General features: G+C 42.3%; 1 protein-coding gene across 9 annotated transcripts in view; it reads right to left on the bottom strand.

Moving 5' to 3' along the window:
- Window positions 1–12,410, bottom strand: part of MSANTD2 (Myb/SANT DNA binding domain containing 2) — a 137,214-nt gene that overhangs the window by 105,218 nt on the left and 19,586 nt on the right. For 7 of the 9 annotated variants that reach the window (XR_003852084.1, XR_003852085.1, XM_029572304.1 and 4 more), the window contains exon 2: window positions 4,510–4,545. The exons of the other annotated variants lie outside the window; for them this stretch is intronic. Coding sequence is in view for 5 of the 7 variants with exons in the window: in XM_029572304.1 (XP_029428164.1) it covers window positions 4,510–4,545 (36 nt within the window). In the remaining 2 variants the exon portion in view is untranslated. The remainder of the gene's footprint in view (window positions 1–4,509; window positions 4,546–12,410) is intronic. 9 annotated transcript variants of the gene reach the window in all.

The following is a 12,410-nucleotide window of genomic DNA, read 5'->3' as shown; positions in this document are numbered from 1 at the left end:
GGGGATGCGAGGTATGGGGCATGCTCAGTGTGCCTAGTCACAGTTCTAGAAACGGACAGTTTTTCTGCATCAGAGCTCCATCTGATGATGTCACCCATGTGTGAGGACTACCATCCTGCTTGTCCTCAGAGAAATTCTTCTCCAACCGTTCACACATCTAGGCCGCCTTTTATGTTAGCATGCAACTGCAAGTGCCCCCCTGCTTGTTTACGTTTGCTACTGTGGCATTGTGTGACAAGACCCGAACGCCTTCCCTTTTAACAGTGATAGAAAGCATTGCAGAACGAACCTGATAGCTTTTGCTTCTAGCTAGTTTTATTGGCCACACTGCTTCTTCTCTACACCACTGCCTCTGAACTAACTGACCCTGTAGTGTGCCACCCATCCCTTCAGGATGGTGACTATGATCCAGCCGGGAGACTCTAAGATAACTCCTATCTAAACTGGCTGGCTGTAGCCACCAATCCAGGCTCCTCTTTACCCAAAGATATACCTGGAGACGAAGTTGGTAATCCTGGCAGGAAGGCAACCTGTGTGATAGAGATTGCTGTAGCTACTAGCGACTGCATATGCGCTTTGGCCCATGGGACCAGGTCCAGTGATGCTGCACTGAGGCCTAACAGCTCAAGATAGTCCCATGCACTGGGCAACTTCTGAACCTGAAAGGCCAACACCCGGTCTATCAACTTGGATATTCTGTTGGAGGACAGAGTAATTCGCCTTTCTCTTGCATCAAAGCGAGCCTCTAAAAATTCTGAGATGGTTTGAGATGGTTACAGGTTGCTTTTTCTAAAGTTTAATATTGCAGTTGGTGGACCACTATTCTTCAAGGCCCTGCGGCTTTCTTGTGCTGATTTGACTCTTATGAGCCAATCATCCAAGTAAACATGCACCATAATTCTTTGTTTGCTTAAGGCTTCTGCCACCATCATTATATATTGAAGACCTTAATAAAGGTCCTGGGGTAACGCCTGAATTAAAAATGCCCATCCAAGACATGGAACCTTAGCAGGTTTTGGAGACACACCTAAATAGGAATATGAAAGTACACTTCTGCCAATCCAGGGAAGCTAAATACGTTCAGAGTAGTTAAATCACAAACAGATAGTGATAAATTGCAGGAGGACATAGTTGAACTGGAAGATTGGGCTCTAAATGGCAGATGAAATTTAAATGTGGACAAATGCAAGGTGATGCATATAGGGAAAAATAACCCATGCTGCAGTTACACGATGTTAGGTTTCAGGTTAGGAGTTACCACCCAGAACAAAGATCTAAGCATCATAGTGGACACTGTCGGCTCAGTGTGCTGCGGTGGCAAATAGGATGTTAGGAATTATTAGGAAGGGAATGACAATGCCTCTATATCACTCCATGGTGAGACCGCACCTTGAGTACTGTGTGCAATTCTGGTCGCTGCATCTCAAAAAAACAAAAGATATAGATGCACTGGAAAAAGGTACAGAGAAGGACAACCAAAATGATAAAAGGGATGAAATGGCTTCCCTGTAAGGAAAGGCTAAAGAGGTTAGGGCTGTTCAGCTTGGAGAAGAGACAGCTGAGGGAGGATATGATGGAGATCATGAAAGGACCAGAACAGGTAAATGTGAATCTGTTTTCTCTTTCAGATAATAGAAGGATTAGGAAGCACTCAATGAAGTTAGCAAGAAGCACATTTAAAACAGATCAGAGACAATTATTTCATTCAATGCAAATTAAGTTCTTGAATTCATTGCCAGAGGAAATGGTTAAGGTAGTTAGCTTAGCTGGGTTTAAAAACAGTTTGGAAAAATTCCCGAAGTCCATAAATTGCTATTAGCCAAGATGTCTTAAAAATAGCCATTGCTTATTGCAGGCATTAGCATGAAATCTATTTAAATGTCTGGGTACTTTCCAGGTACTTGTAACCTGGATTGGCCACTGTTGGAAAGAGGATGCTAGGCATGATGGTCCTTCAGTATGACCCAATATGACAACTTCTTCTGCTCCCTTCCCTTACCAAAGCCATGATTGAATCTAAGGGTTCCATTCAATAGTGAGGCACATGCAGGCACTTTTTGACCTCTTTTAGGTTCAAAAGCATGCAGAAAGATGTGTCTTTTTTTTGCTATCACAAAATATATTAAATAGGTGCCCTGCCCTCTCTCCTGTAGGGGAAACTGGCACCATCACTTGAAGATACTGCAATTTCAGCAACGTCCCTTTTACCACTTCTCTTTTGAGCATAGATGTGCATGTGGAAACCATAAAGACCCTTGGGACTAGCCTCACGCCATCCCCTCTGAAAGGGGTCCATCATAATTTGGGTCCAGTCTGCACAATACCTCACACAGCAGGTACCATCGGCAGAGGGTGTCTTTGGGCTGCCACCTGCTACCACCTGGCTACCACCTGGCTCCCCCAAAAGTGGTGGCTTAGCAAGCCTGGTGGGGGAATGTCTCGCCACTAACTGCACCGGTCCCGGGGCCTAACCCTTTGAAACCCTAAATGCATCCAATCTTCAGGGAGTCTCTAAGCACTTTGACTCCCCCATATCCTTTACTAGCTTTACCAATTCTTCTCCAAAAGCAGGTTCCCTTTGAAGGACAAATGATGAAGGCGTAATTGAATCTGCGCACAATTGTGTAACCACAGGAAACTCCTGGCTGCTACCCCTGAGGCCAGGGCCTAAGATGATATTCTCATCAGTTCATACATAACGTCTGTTAAGAACTCTATGGCTGACACTGAGCGGGCTGTCTCTGTGCTTTCCAGGAACTGAGGAACCCAGCACACGTAACCTCTGCAAATGGATGCTTGTAGGGACATAGTATTAGTAGCAAAGAATTGCTTGAGAATTGATTCTATCCTTCCTGTCCTGATGGAATGCTTTCAGTGATCTCCTGACCTCTTGGAGGACAGGATCCCACCTAGGAATGGTAGACATTGTCCTTATGTCCACTACACCAGAAATGAGGGCTGACAGCTAACAGAAACATGACAGCCTACCTAGTTTACCTATCTGCCCAATTAATTAAAAAAACTTTACAATTCCCATTATTCCCTCAGAAATCACCTGTGTTTATCTCATGTTGTTCCAGAATAACTGTACTATAGTCGCACCATCTTCTTCCGAAGACAACACCCCTTCTACCTATGAACCCCCAGGAGACCCCTGGTCTGACTCCTCCCCTAACCAGAATGTTTCCCTGAAACCCAGCATACCCATGCAAAGCAAAGAGGGAGTCTGAAGCCTTCCCTTGGTTGTTTGAGTGCTGCCCCTTTGGGGGAATGGGTTCTCCAGGCTTCTGCATAGTGGTAAATGCCTGATACATTATCACAAATTCTAAGGGAAAAAAACCCCTGGCTTCCCCCTCTCCCTCCTGAGGGGGTGTGCCCCTTCTGGTACTTGCACCTGGGCTATCCCCTGCTGCTATGTTTGGAGAAGGGGAAGGAGATCTTGTTCCCCTTGGGACAGAGGGCTCCCCTCACCTACAGTGCACTGCCTTGGCTCAATTGCTAAATCTTGTCTTCATCTGCTCCACCCTAAGAGCAGGAGGCAAGGTGCTGCCTTCCCACTGCGAACCTTGGCCTGGTTTGCCATCAGACACAGTGTAAAAAGAACATGCCACAGTCTGGACCTGTTTAATAACAGGCAAAGCACCTTCTACCTCTGTGCATCGCTGTAAGCCCAACAAACAGTGCCACAGAAGGGCTACTGTCCCCCCCACTACGCAGCACCTAAACTGTTTTCCTAAATCAGTGTGAGCTGCCACTCTCTCTTCCCTGCAATGTTGTACTACCACAGCCACGGTGAAAAAACCACCTTCCTTCCTTTTTCCTTTCTGGCTCTCTCTTCCAACAAAGCACTCCCAGAGCCTAAAACACGCCATGGTGCCACTCACTCCTTGCCCCTGAGCCTGCCCCAGCAGTCGTTCACCATCTCCAGGGCCTGCATGCTGATGCTCCTCCATGCCCAATCCTCCCCTTTTTTTTTAAACTTTGTTGTGTTTCTAGGGGAATACACCAGGGGAGGAGGAGGAGAGCAGTCTTGCAGCCCTATCAGCCAAACTAAATATCCTATTTTTTTTTGGGAAAAGGGGGGGGGGGGGGGGGGGGGGGGGGGGAGGCTCACCCTGGTTAATTTTATCAATTAAGAAATGCTTTCCTGGGAAATCCTGGAACCCCTCAAGGTACCAGGATTACTCTCTGGGGATTCAACCATGGTCTATCCTGGAAGAAAGGGTTGTTTTCTCAGGATCAACTCAGGTTCAACAAGGCCAGGGTCAATCTAGGCTCTGGAAGCTAAAGTCTGCAGTTGCTGGAAACAGAGACTACTGGCAATGGCCTAGGACCACATTTCTCTTACAGTCCAGAGTGATATCAAAAAAGAGGGGTGTGTTCTGTCCCTATCAGCTGTGGAGGAGGGAAATCCCAATATGTGGTCTAGTAGGAAGATAAGGAAGAAGAAATATAGCATGTTATCTGCTTTATACAACAAACATGGAGAAAGGGGAAACTAATACTTACAATCCAAACAGAAAACAATACTTTGTACGGTGTTTTCTGAAATGCAACAGAAAGAGATGACAGCACAAAACTGATGAAGGACAGATAAAGTCAGCAAACAGATCATCAAAAACACTGCGAATTATAAAATTGGTTAGGATTGAACAGAGACTGGGGCTCTATAAAATCAGTTCTCGTCTGTTATGGCAATATCTGTGTGATATTTCAGAGAAAGGCCAAAGGCATCCCAATTTGAAGGAGTTGATGAAAGCAGCAACAGATGGTAAGAAGTGCATGCTAAAATGTGTTTATATTCAAAGGATATTTTGTTTTCTGAGAGGAGGGTGCTTAAGCTGTCAGGGTAGAATGTTGCTAGGAAGTAAGTGCTTAAAGTGTAAAATGTAACTGTTAGCTGTCTCAGTGGTATTTCTGTAACCCACCTTTAGTAACAGATAATGAAAATGTGTGACTTGGCACTTGAGATATCGCAGGGTTACAAATGATGCATTGTCTCTTTAAGGGCTGCTAGGAAAGGGGGTTTGTAAGAATGACACAGGACACTGTGCAGGCAGATAAGTGACTCCTGCAGCCCAGGATAGATGGAGTTTATCCTACTCTGCTGAAATGTTAAAAATAATCCTGTGTTTCCAACTAAGGTAAGCAACCCTTCATATTACTTGTTATTAGAACTGCACTGGGTTAATTATGATTGTTTGAGAAAATGGTAATGAAGTTACAATATTACCTTGCCTGCATATTGTGCAAACTGTTGAGATTTGTAAATATACAACAATTTTGCACAAGACAGTGAATCATTGTAAATATTGCATTTGTCTTTGGGAGAGCAAGAGTATGTTTAATTGTTTGACTGTATATTAAACCAAAGAAAAGATGTGTAAGTAGAAGGATAAGATGCAGAACACTGACTCCTGCAGCCCAGGATGGATGCAGTTTATCCTGCTCTGCTGAAATTTTAAAAATAATCCTTTGTTTTCAAATAAGGATTCATGCTGAAGGATCCAGAGTGGTCTGATTCCTCAGAAACATGTTTGCCTTGACTGAGAGCAGTTGCAGCGTGGATTCAAACAGCTGTCTGCAGGATCAGCATAATGACTTTTCCCGCTCCTTCAGTGTTGGATTCAGCTCACAGTAGGACCCAAGCTGGGACACTGTTAGCAGTGCAAAGACTGTGTAAAGATCTGACCTAGCTGCTTATTCACTGCCAGTCTGAAACTTCTGAGCAAATCTTCATGCATAAACTTCTGCAATACTCATGTGTTGTGGAGTGAGCAGACTGAGAAGGTTTGCTGATTATTTAGTAAAATTTAATGCTGTAATATGCTAATGAGGTATGCAATTTCATTATTGATTCTGGGCTAGCAGCTGAATAGCAGGTCTCTGCAGCCTTAACCTTGCACAATCTGGATCTGGTAAATCCTGACGTGGTAATCTACATCAAGAAACTTGTATCACACATATACTGCAATGTTACAAACAAAAATGGTACCCTATACGTGGGGCTGTAGTTCTTTTGACCTGTAAGTGATTAGCTCAGTATCAGTAGTGGAGTATATATATATATATATATATATATATATATATATATATGCAACAGTGAAAATGGGGTATAACATATTATGAATGTATTCCTGACAGATGTGTTATCTTAGGTTCAGTGAGCCCTGCAACGTCTATGGCAAGGGTTCAGGACGTTTTAAACTCAGCAGGTACAATTACAAAATTACAACATTTAAGGGCTGAATCATCTGATCAGATTTTGTGAGAGTTTGAAGACCCACTTTCTTTACTCACTCTTGAAGGGATGTGCATTGGTGGGAAACTGGACATGCAGTGGACAGTTAAGCTTGTTTTAGATGGGACACTATCAGAGCAGAATGCTGAGTCTAAGGCCCCTAAGGCATGCACTGAATGAATGATATATTCCTAGACAAGACAGACCAGTTGCAAGAACAGCCAGGTCATATAGCTGACAGCCATAAAATTGTTATTAAGGAATTAAGAAAAAAAAACATCTGCTCTTATGACTGAGGGTTTGGGGTCAAAAATGGAAGAAGCAATTAATGTGGATCAACCACCTCAGGATGTGAGGTAGCTTTCAGCAAAATGTCAGCAGGAAGTTCCCAGATTGCAAGATATTACACTGACTCACTATCCTGGGCCAGCCAGCTTTCCTCAATATTTTACTCCATCTATTTCCATTCCTGAAAATGTTTCAAAAGTTATAGTGGAGCCTGATAAGGACACATGAAATATTCTAGTAGTCACAAATCATTTTACTAAGTACACTCAAGCATACCCTATTCGAGATCAAACTGCAAGAAATGTGGCTGTTACCTTGTGTAAAAATTTTATCTGCCACTATGGATTTCCAAAACAAATCCATAGTGCCCAAGCAGCCAATTTTAAATCCGAACTCATCTCAGAGTTATGCAAAATTACAGGCATCAAATCCCAAACTACTCCATAGCATCCTTGGGGAAATCCAGTTGAACGTTTCAATAGAACTTTAATAGATATGTTGGGTACATTAGAGGATTAGCGTAAGGAACATTGGAGAAAATACGTTCACCCATTTATGCACGCCTATAATTGTACCTGCAATGACAGTACTGGAACTTTTCTATTCTTTCTCATGTTTAGGAGAGTACCATGGCTTCCAATAGACTTATCCTTCTGGATCAGCCCAATGGGCCAACATGCTAAAAATCAACATCATCAATATGTGAGAATTGCATCAGAAGATAAAACATGCTTATGAGCTAGCTACACAGGAAGCTGAAAAGCACCAACTAGCCAATAAGCGCAGATGGGATGCAAACGTGAAGCCATCATCAATGGAGGAGGGCAATAAGAGTGCTGGTTAAAAATATGAAATTGAGGGGCAAGCATAAACATGCAGACCTGTAGGAACCCACAATGTACATTGTTGTGAAACAAACTGAAGAACTATCAAGTCTATGTGGCAAGGCCAGAAATAGGGGATGAGCCAGAAAGAACTCCGCACAGAGACCTACCTCACCCCTGTGGATTTATTTCAGGTAGGGAAGAGGCTGATGTTACTCACTGATCACCTGGTATTGCTAAACGACTGAGGATAAGATAGATGGATGAAACTGATGACAATATGGATGACTCCAGCATGGGGAGCAGCTATCAGGATCCAACTGAAACAGTCAAATAGTGAATTATACCCTAATGCAGGAGTTTCGCCCAGAGTCATGGGATAAAGTCCCTGAAGTAGATAGCACACTTGTATCCCATAGTGTGATTGGAGAAGTACAATTGATGAAGAACAGTGTACATCCTCATTAAGAGAGGAAAGTATTTTAAATCAATCTGTGGACAAAGTAGAGTTATAACCATTACCCCAAAGCCAGAAGAGAGAAAACTGCCTAGCAGATTTGATGATTTTGAAGTGCAGTAGCCCAAGGGGTTATATACTCACAGCATAATAGGACAACCATAATCAAAGCAACCCACTGGAAGCATGTACAGAGATGCAGTTATTGAATACTGTGATGAAAGAGCAGTTGAGAATGCAGACAGCATTAATATACAAAATGTGAACTAAAGCACCTGTTGGGGATGTCAGGTTTTAGGAGAGGACCATCTAACCCACCTTTAGTAACAGATAATGAAAATGTGTGAATTGGCACTTATGATATTGCAGGGTTACAAATGATGCACTGTCTCTTTTAGGGGTTGCTAGGAAAGCAGTGGGGGTTGTAAGAATGATACAGAACATTGTGCAGGCAGAAAACAGACTCCTGCAGCCCAGGGTGGATGGAGTTTATCCTCCTCTGCTGAAATGTTAAAAATAATCCTTTGTGTTCAACTAAGAACTCGTGCTGAAGGATCCAGAGTGGTCTGATTCCTCAGAGATAGAAGATTACCTTGACTGAGGGCTGTTGTAGCATGGATTCAAGCAGTTGTCCTGCAGAATCAGCATAATGACTTTTCCCTCTCCTTCAGTGTTGGAATCAGCTCACAGGATGACACAAGCTAGGACACTGTTAGCAGTGCAAAGACTGTATAAAAGATCTATCCTAGCTGCTTATTCACTACCAGTTTGAAACTTTGGAGCAAACCATGTGTTATGGAGTAAGTAGATTGACTTTGCTGATTATTTAGTATATTTTAATGCTGTTATATGCTAAGGAGGTGTGCAGTTTCATTATTGATTCTGGGCTAGCAGTTGATTGCAGGTCTTTACAGCCTTAATCTTGCACAATTTGGATCTAATAAATCCTGAAGTCCTAGTCTACAGCAAGAAACTTGTATCACACACATATTGCAAGGTTACATTTGGTTTTTCCTACCCACCTCAGCCTCAAATATTCATATACAACCTACTGTCCAAATTAGGGGAAACATTTTGCATAATGGGAGTCAAACAGTGCCTTACACAAATGTCTTCAAAACGGACCCTTGCTAAAATGTAAAGAAATAGTAGGTCAATTATAGGTCATTGGCAAACACAGTAAACAAAATGAAACCAAATACATTTAAGAAACTTAAAAACAAAAAGATGCAGAGAGCAGTCCAGCAGCACAAAAGGGACTACTGGTCTTTTGCATAATGTTACAAATATGTTGTGGATCCCATCTCTGGAAGTTAGTGTGTCAGACAAGAAGCTGAGGCAGACAGCAAGGTATGTAGCGAATATCTATAGGGGACACAGTAGTGTGATCTCACCTCCACTCTGGCACCAAGGAGGAGAGCATCACCCAAGTGTGGCAGGAAGTGGTCCTGTAGCTATGACCATTCTCACACACAAAAGGATATGTATCCAGGGGCGTGTACCTAGCTGGGAGGAATTAGGCCATTCAATTGTTACAAGTGTAGATAGCTGAGAAGGAATGAGGATTGTTTGGTAACTTGCCTGCTTTGTGTGAAGGTAGTGGACCACACATATCACACAGACAGGATTTGAGAGAGGACTGGGAGAGAAGTAGACTGTCATAGTATCTCTGAGAACCAAAAACATTGGAAGGTGCAAGAGGAAGTTCAGAAAGCCAGAGTTAGGCTTTTTGGTAGAAACATTCAGAACCTCCAAGGTAACATTCTCAGAAATGCTGCCAGTTCCATAGGCAGGACCCCAGGGACAAGCTGAGCTCCAGAGTCTCAATGCATGGCTAAGATGTAGTGGGCTCCAAGTTTGTTAGGAACTGGGGAACATTTTGGGTAAGAGGGAGCTTAATCTGGTTATACCTTAACCAGGGTTGGCACCTGAATGCTGGCACCAACATTTAAAATAAAAGATGGAACAGCTTTTAATCTAGATCATGGGGAAATCAGACAGTTGCTCAGGGGCACATGGCTCAGAATCAGTATCTACGAAATACATTGTAATTTGGTATTTTGTAAAATGATCTGGGTCTTAGGACGGTATAAAAATCTAAAAATGATATACTTTCAAAACAGAGAAAGAGTATTCTGATAGAGAAAGTGTAGTAAAGGCTTAGGTAGCCCGGGAAAATATTTTTTTTAAATTATAGCGAGAATATACAGTAAAGAAGAAGAAACATACCGCATGGTTAAGAATACACGATAGACAAGGCCCTTAGTCCAGTAAATACAATAAACTTTAGAGTGGTCAAAAATTTGGCAGCTGAGATTCAATGGCAAGAAGCGCAAAGGTCATGCACCTAGGGTGCGGTAATCAAAGAGAGTTGTATGTGATGGGGATTGAAAGACTAATATGACCGGACTGAGAGGGATCTTAGGTTAATTGTGTCTGACCATCTGAAGGCAGCACAGTAATGGAACAAGGCAGGAGCTAAAGCCAGAAGAATGCCGGGCTACTTAAAAAGAGAAAGAACCAGCAAAAAGAGGAGGGGTTATTGCCCTTGTACAGGTCCTTAGTGAGGCCTCACCCGCAATACTATATTCAGTTCTGTTCACCATATCTCAAAGGGACTGAGACAGGATGGAAAGGGTCCAGAGGAAGGCAACCAAAAGATCTAAATATGGAATAGACAGTATATAAAATGTTTAAATAAATAAATAAATAAATAAAGTATGCCCTGGAGGAGAGGAGGAGCAGGGGAGATATGATATAGATATTAATGGTGCACAAACAAACATTTTCCGTTAGCAAGGAAACTATACAACTAGGGGTCAGGGATATGAAACTCCAGAGGGGACGACTCAGAACCAACATCAGGAAATACTTCTTCACAGAGAAGGTGGTGAATGCCTGAAATGCCTTCTTGTGTGGACAAGAACGGTAAATTAATTTAATTTAAAAGTGCATAGGATAAACACTGCAGATCCCTAAAGGCTTGAGACTGGTGTTGAAGACAAAAGGGATAACCTATGTTAACTTTATATGTAACATTTCTGCCATGGGGAGTAGTCTGCACAGCACAGTAGCTACTACCCTTAAAAGAATGCATGGGGTAACCTGCACAGAGCAGTAGTTACTACCCTTGATGGAACATATGGAGGTGACCCACATGGTGCAGCAGTTACAACCATTAACAGAACGCATGGGTGGTATCCTGCATGGCACAGCAGTTGCTACTCTGAACAGAACGCATGGGCATAACCCGTAAGATGTGGAATTTACTATCATAAGACACTTGTTGGGCAGACTAGATGGCTTTTAGGTCTTTATTTCTATTTATTTTATTTAGGTATTTTATATACCGTCGTTCCAAAAGAAGATCACAATTGTTTACAAAAGCAACATTCATATTATAGGTCAACATAATATTTAAAACATGTTTGCTAGAGGATGAGGACAGTAGTTTGTGATATATAACTTCCATCTCAATAACCTTTACGTTATATTAGTCAGTGAGTTGTCTTAATACACTTTCCATCTCGTTACTTGTCCCTCTTTCTTTTTTTTTTTTTTTTACATTATCAATGTCATAGATATTGTAGTTCTCTGAATATTGATATTTTAGGATAGATCATATGCATTTTTGACTAGCCAGGTTTTCAGCTCATGTTTGAAACTGTTATCGGCCGTAACGTCTCTGATAGGATATCATTGTATTCTAGGTGGTTTTCCAATAGAAATAACACTGCTTTTTCCAGAACTTTTGTGATAAAAGGCAAGTTGGATTTTTGGATAATTGTCCCAATTATTAATTCTTCCTGTCTTATTTTTTTAGAATTTGTTTGATCACAGCTTGTTTTGCCCCTTAAGGGACCAATCCTTCTGAGAGTTAGTGGTTGATAATGGTTGCGATTGTCAGAGTGATTATGCCGTGTACTATTTTCAGGGATCTTTTAGAAACTGGGTCCAGTGGCAGTGGGTGGGCATAGGCTCGCTGGTACTGGCTTCTTCTTCCTCTCTCCAGAGGGGAGTGCTCCTCTGATGCCTGCCCATGACTTCTACAGTCTGGGATACTGATAACACAGCCATAGGGGAACAAGCACAAGTCTGCTTCTACAGCCAAGTCCTAAAGGAAATGAAGAAAATGTGCATGGGGGTAAGTTGCTGGTGTGGCAATTACCTTAGCAGGAAGCATGGAGATTACTACCCTAAGCCAATAAGCCTAGATGCTTTAAATCCAACTGAAACATTGCTCCCTGCTTCAACGGCAGGGAGAAAAGGGGAATTGGATTCAGACAACAATCAAGAGGGCCCCAACTTCTACAGTCTGGGGTACTGATACACAGATATAAGGGAAAAAGAACAGGACTGCTTCTAGGACCAAGTCCATAAGCAAACCACATCAAGCAACATTGTCTGAATTTTCAAGTAAGCTTATCACCCAGAAAAAAATGTTACTAGCTGAAATTTTTATGGATATCATAATGTTTGGGGATACGTGCACAGAGCAACAGTTACTACCCTTAAGAGAAATATGGGAGTGACCTGTACAGAGTGATAGTTACTATTTTAAGCTTGCTAGGCAGACTGGATGGACCATTTGGTCCTTTTC

Source organism: Rhinatrema bivittatum, chromosome 12, assembly GCF_901001135.1.
Source record: "Rhinatrema bivittatum chromosome 12, aRhiBiv1.1, whole genome shotgun sequence".
Taxonomy (NCBI): domain Eukaryota; kingdom Metazoa; phylum Chordata; class Amphibia; order Gymnophiona; family Rhinatrematidae; genus Rhinatrema; species Rhinatrema bivittatum.
Note: the sequence above shows the minus strand (reverse complement) of the source record. Positions and strands in the feature narration are given on the sequence as shown.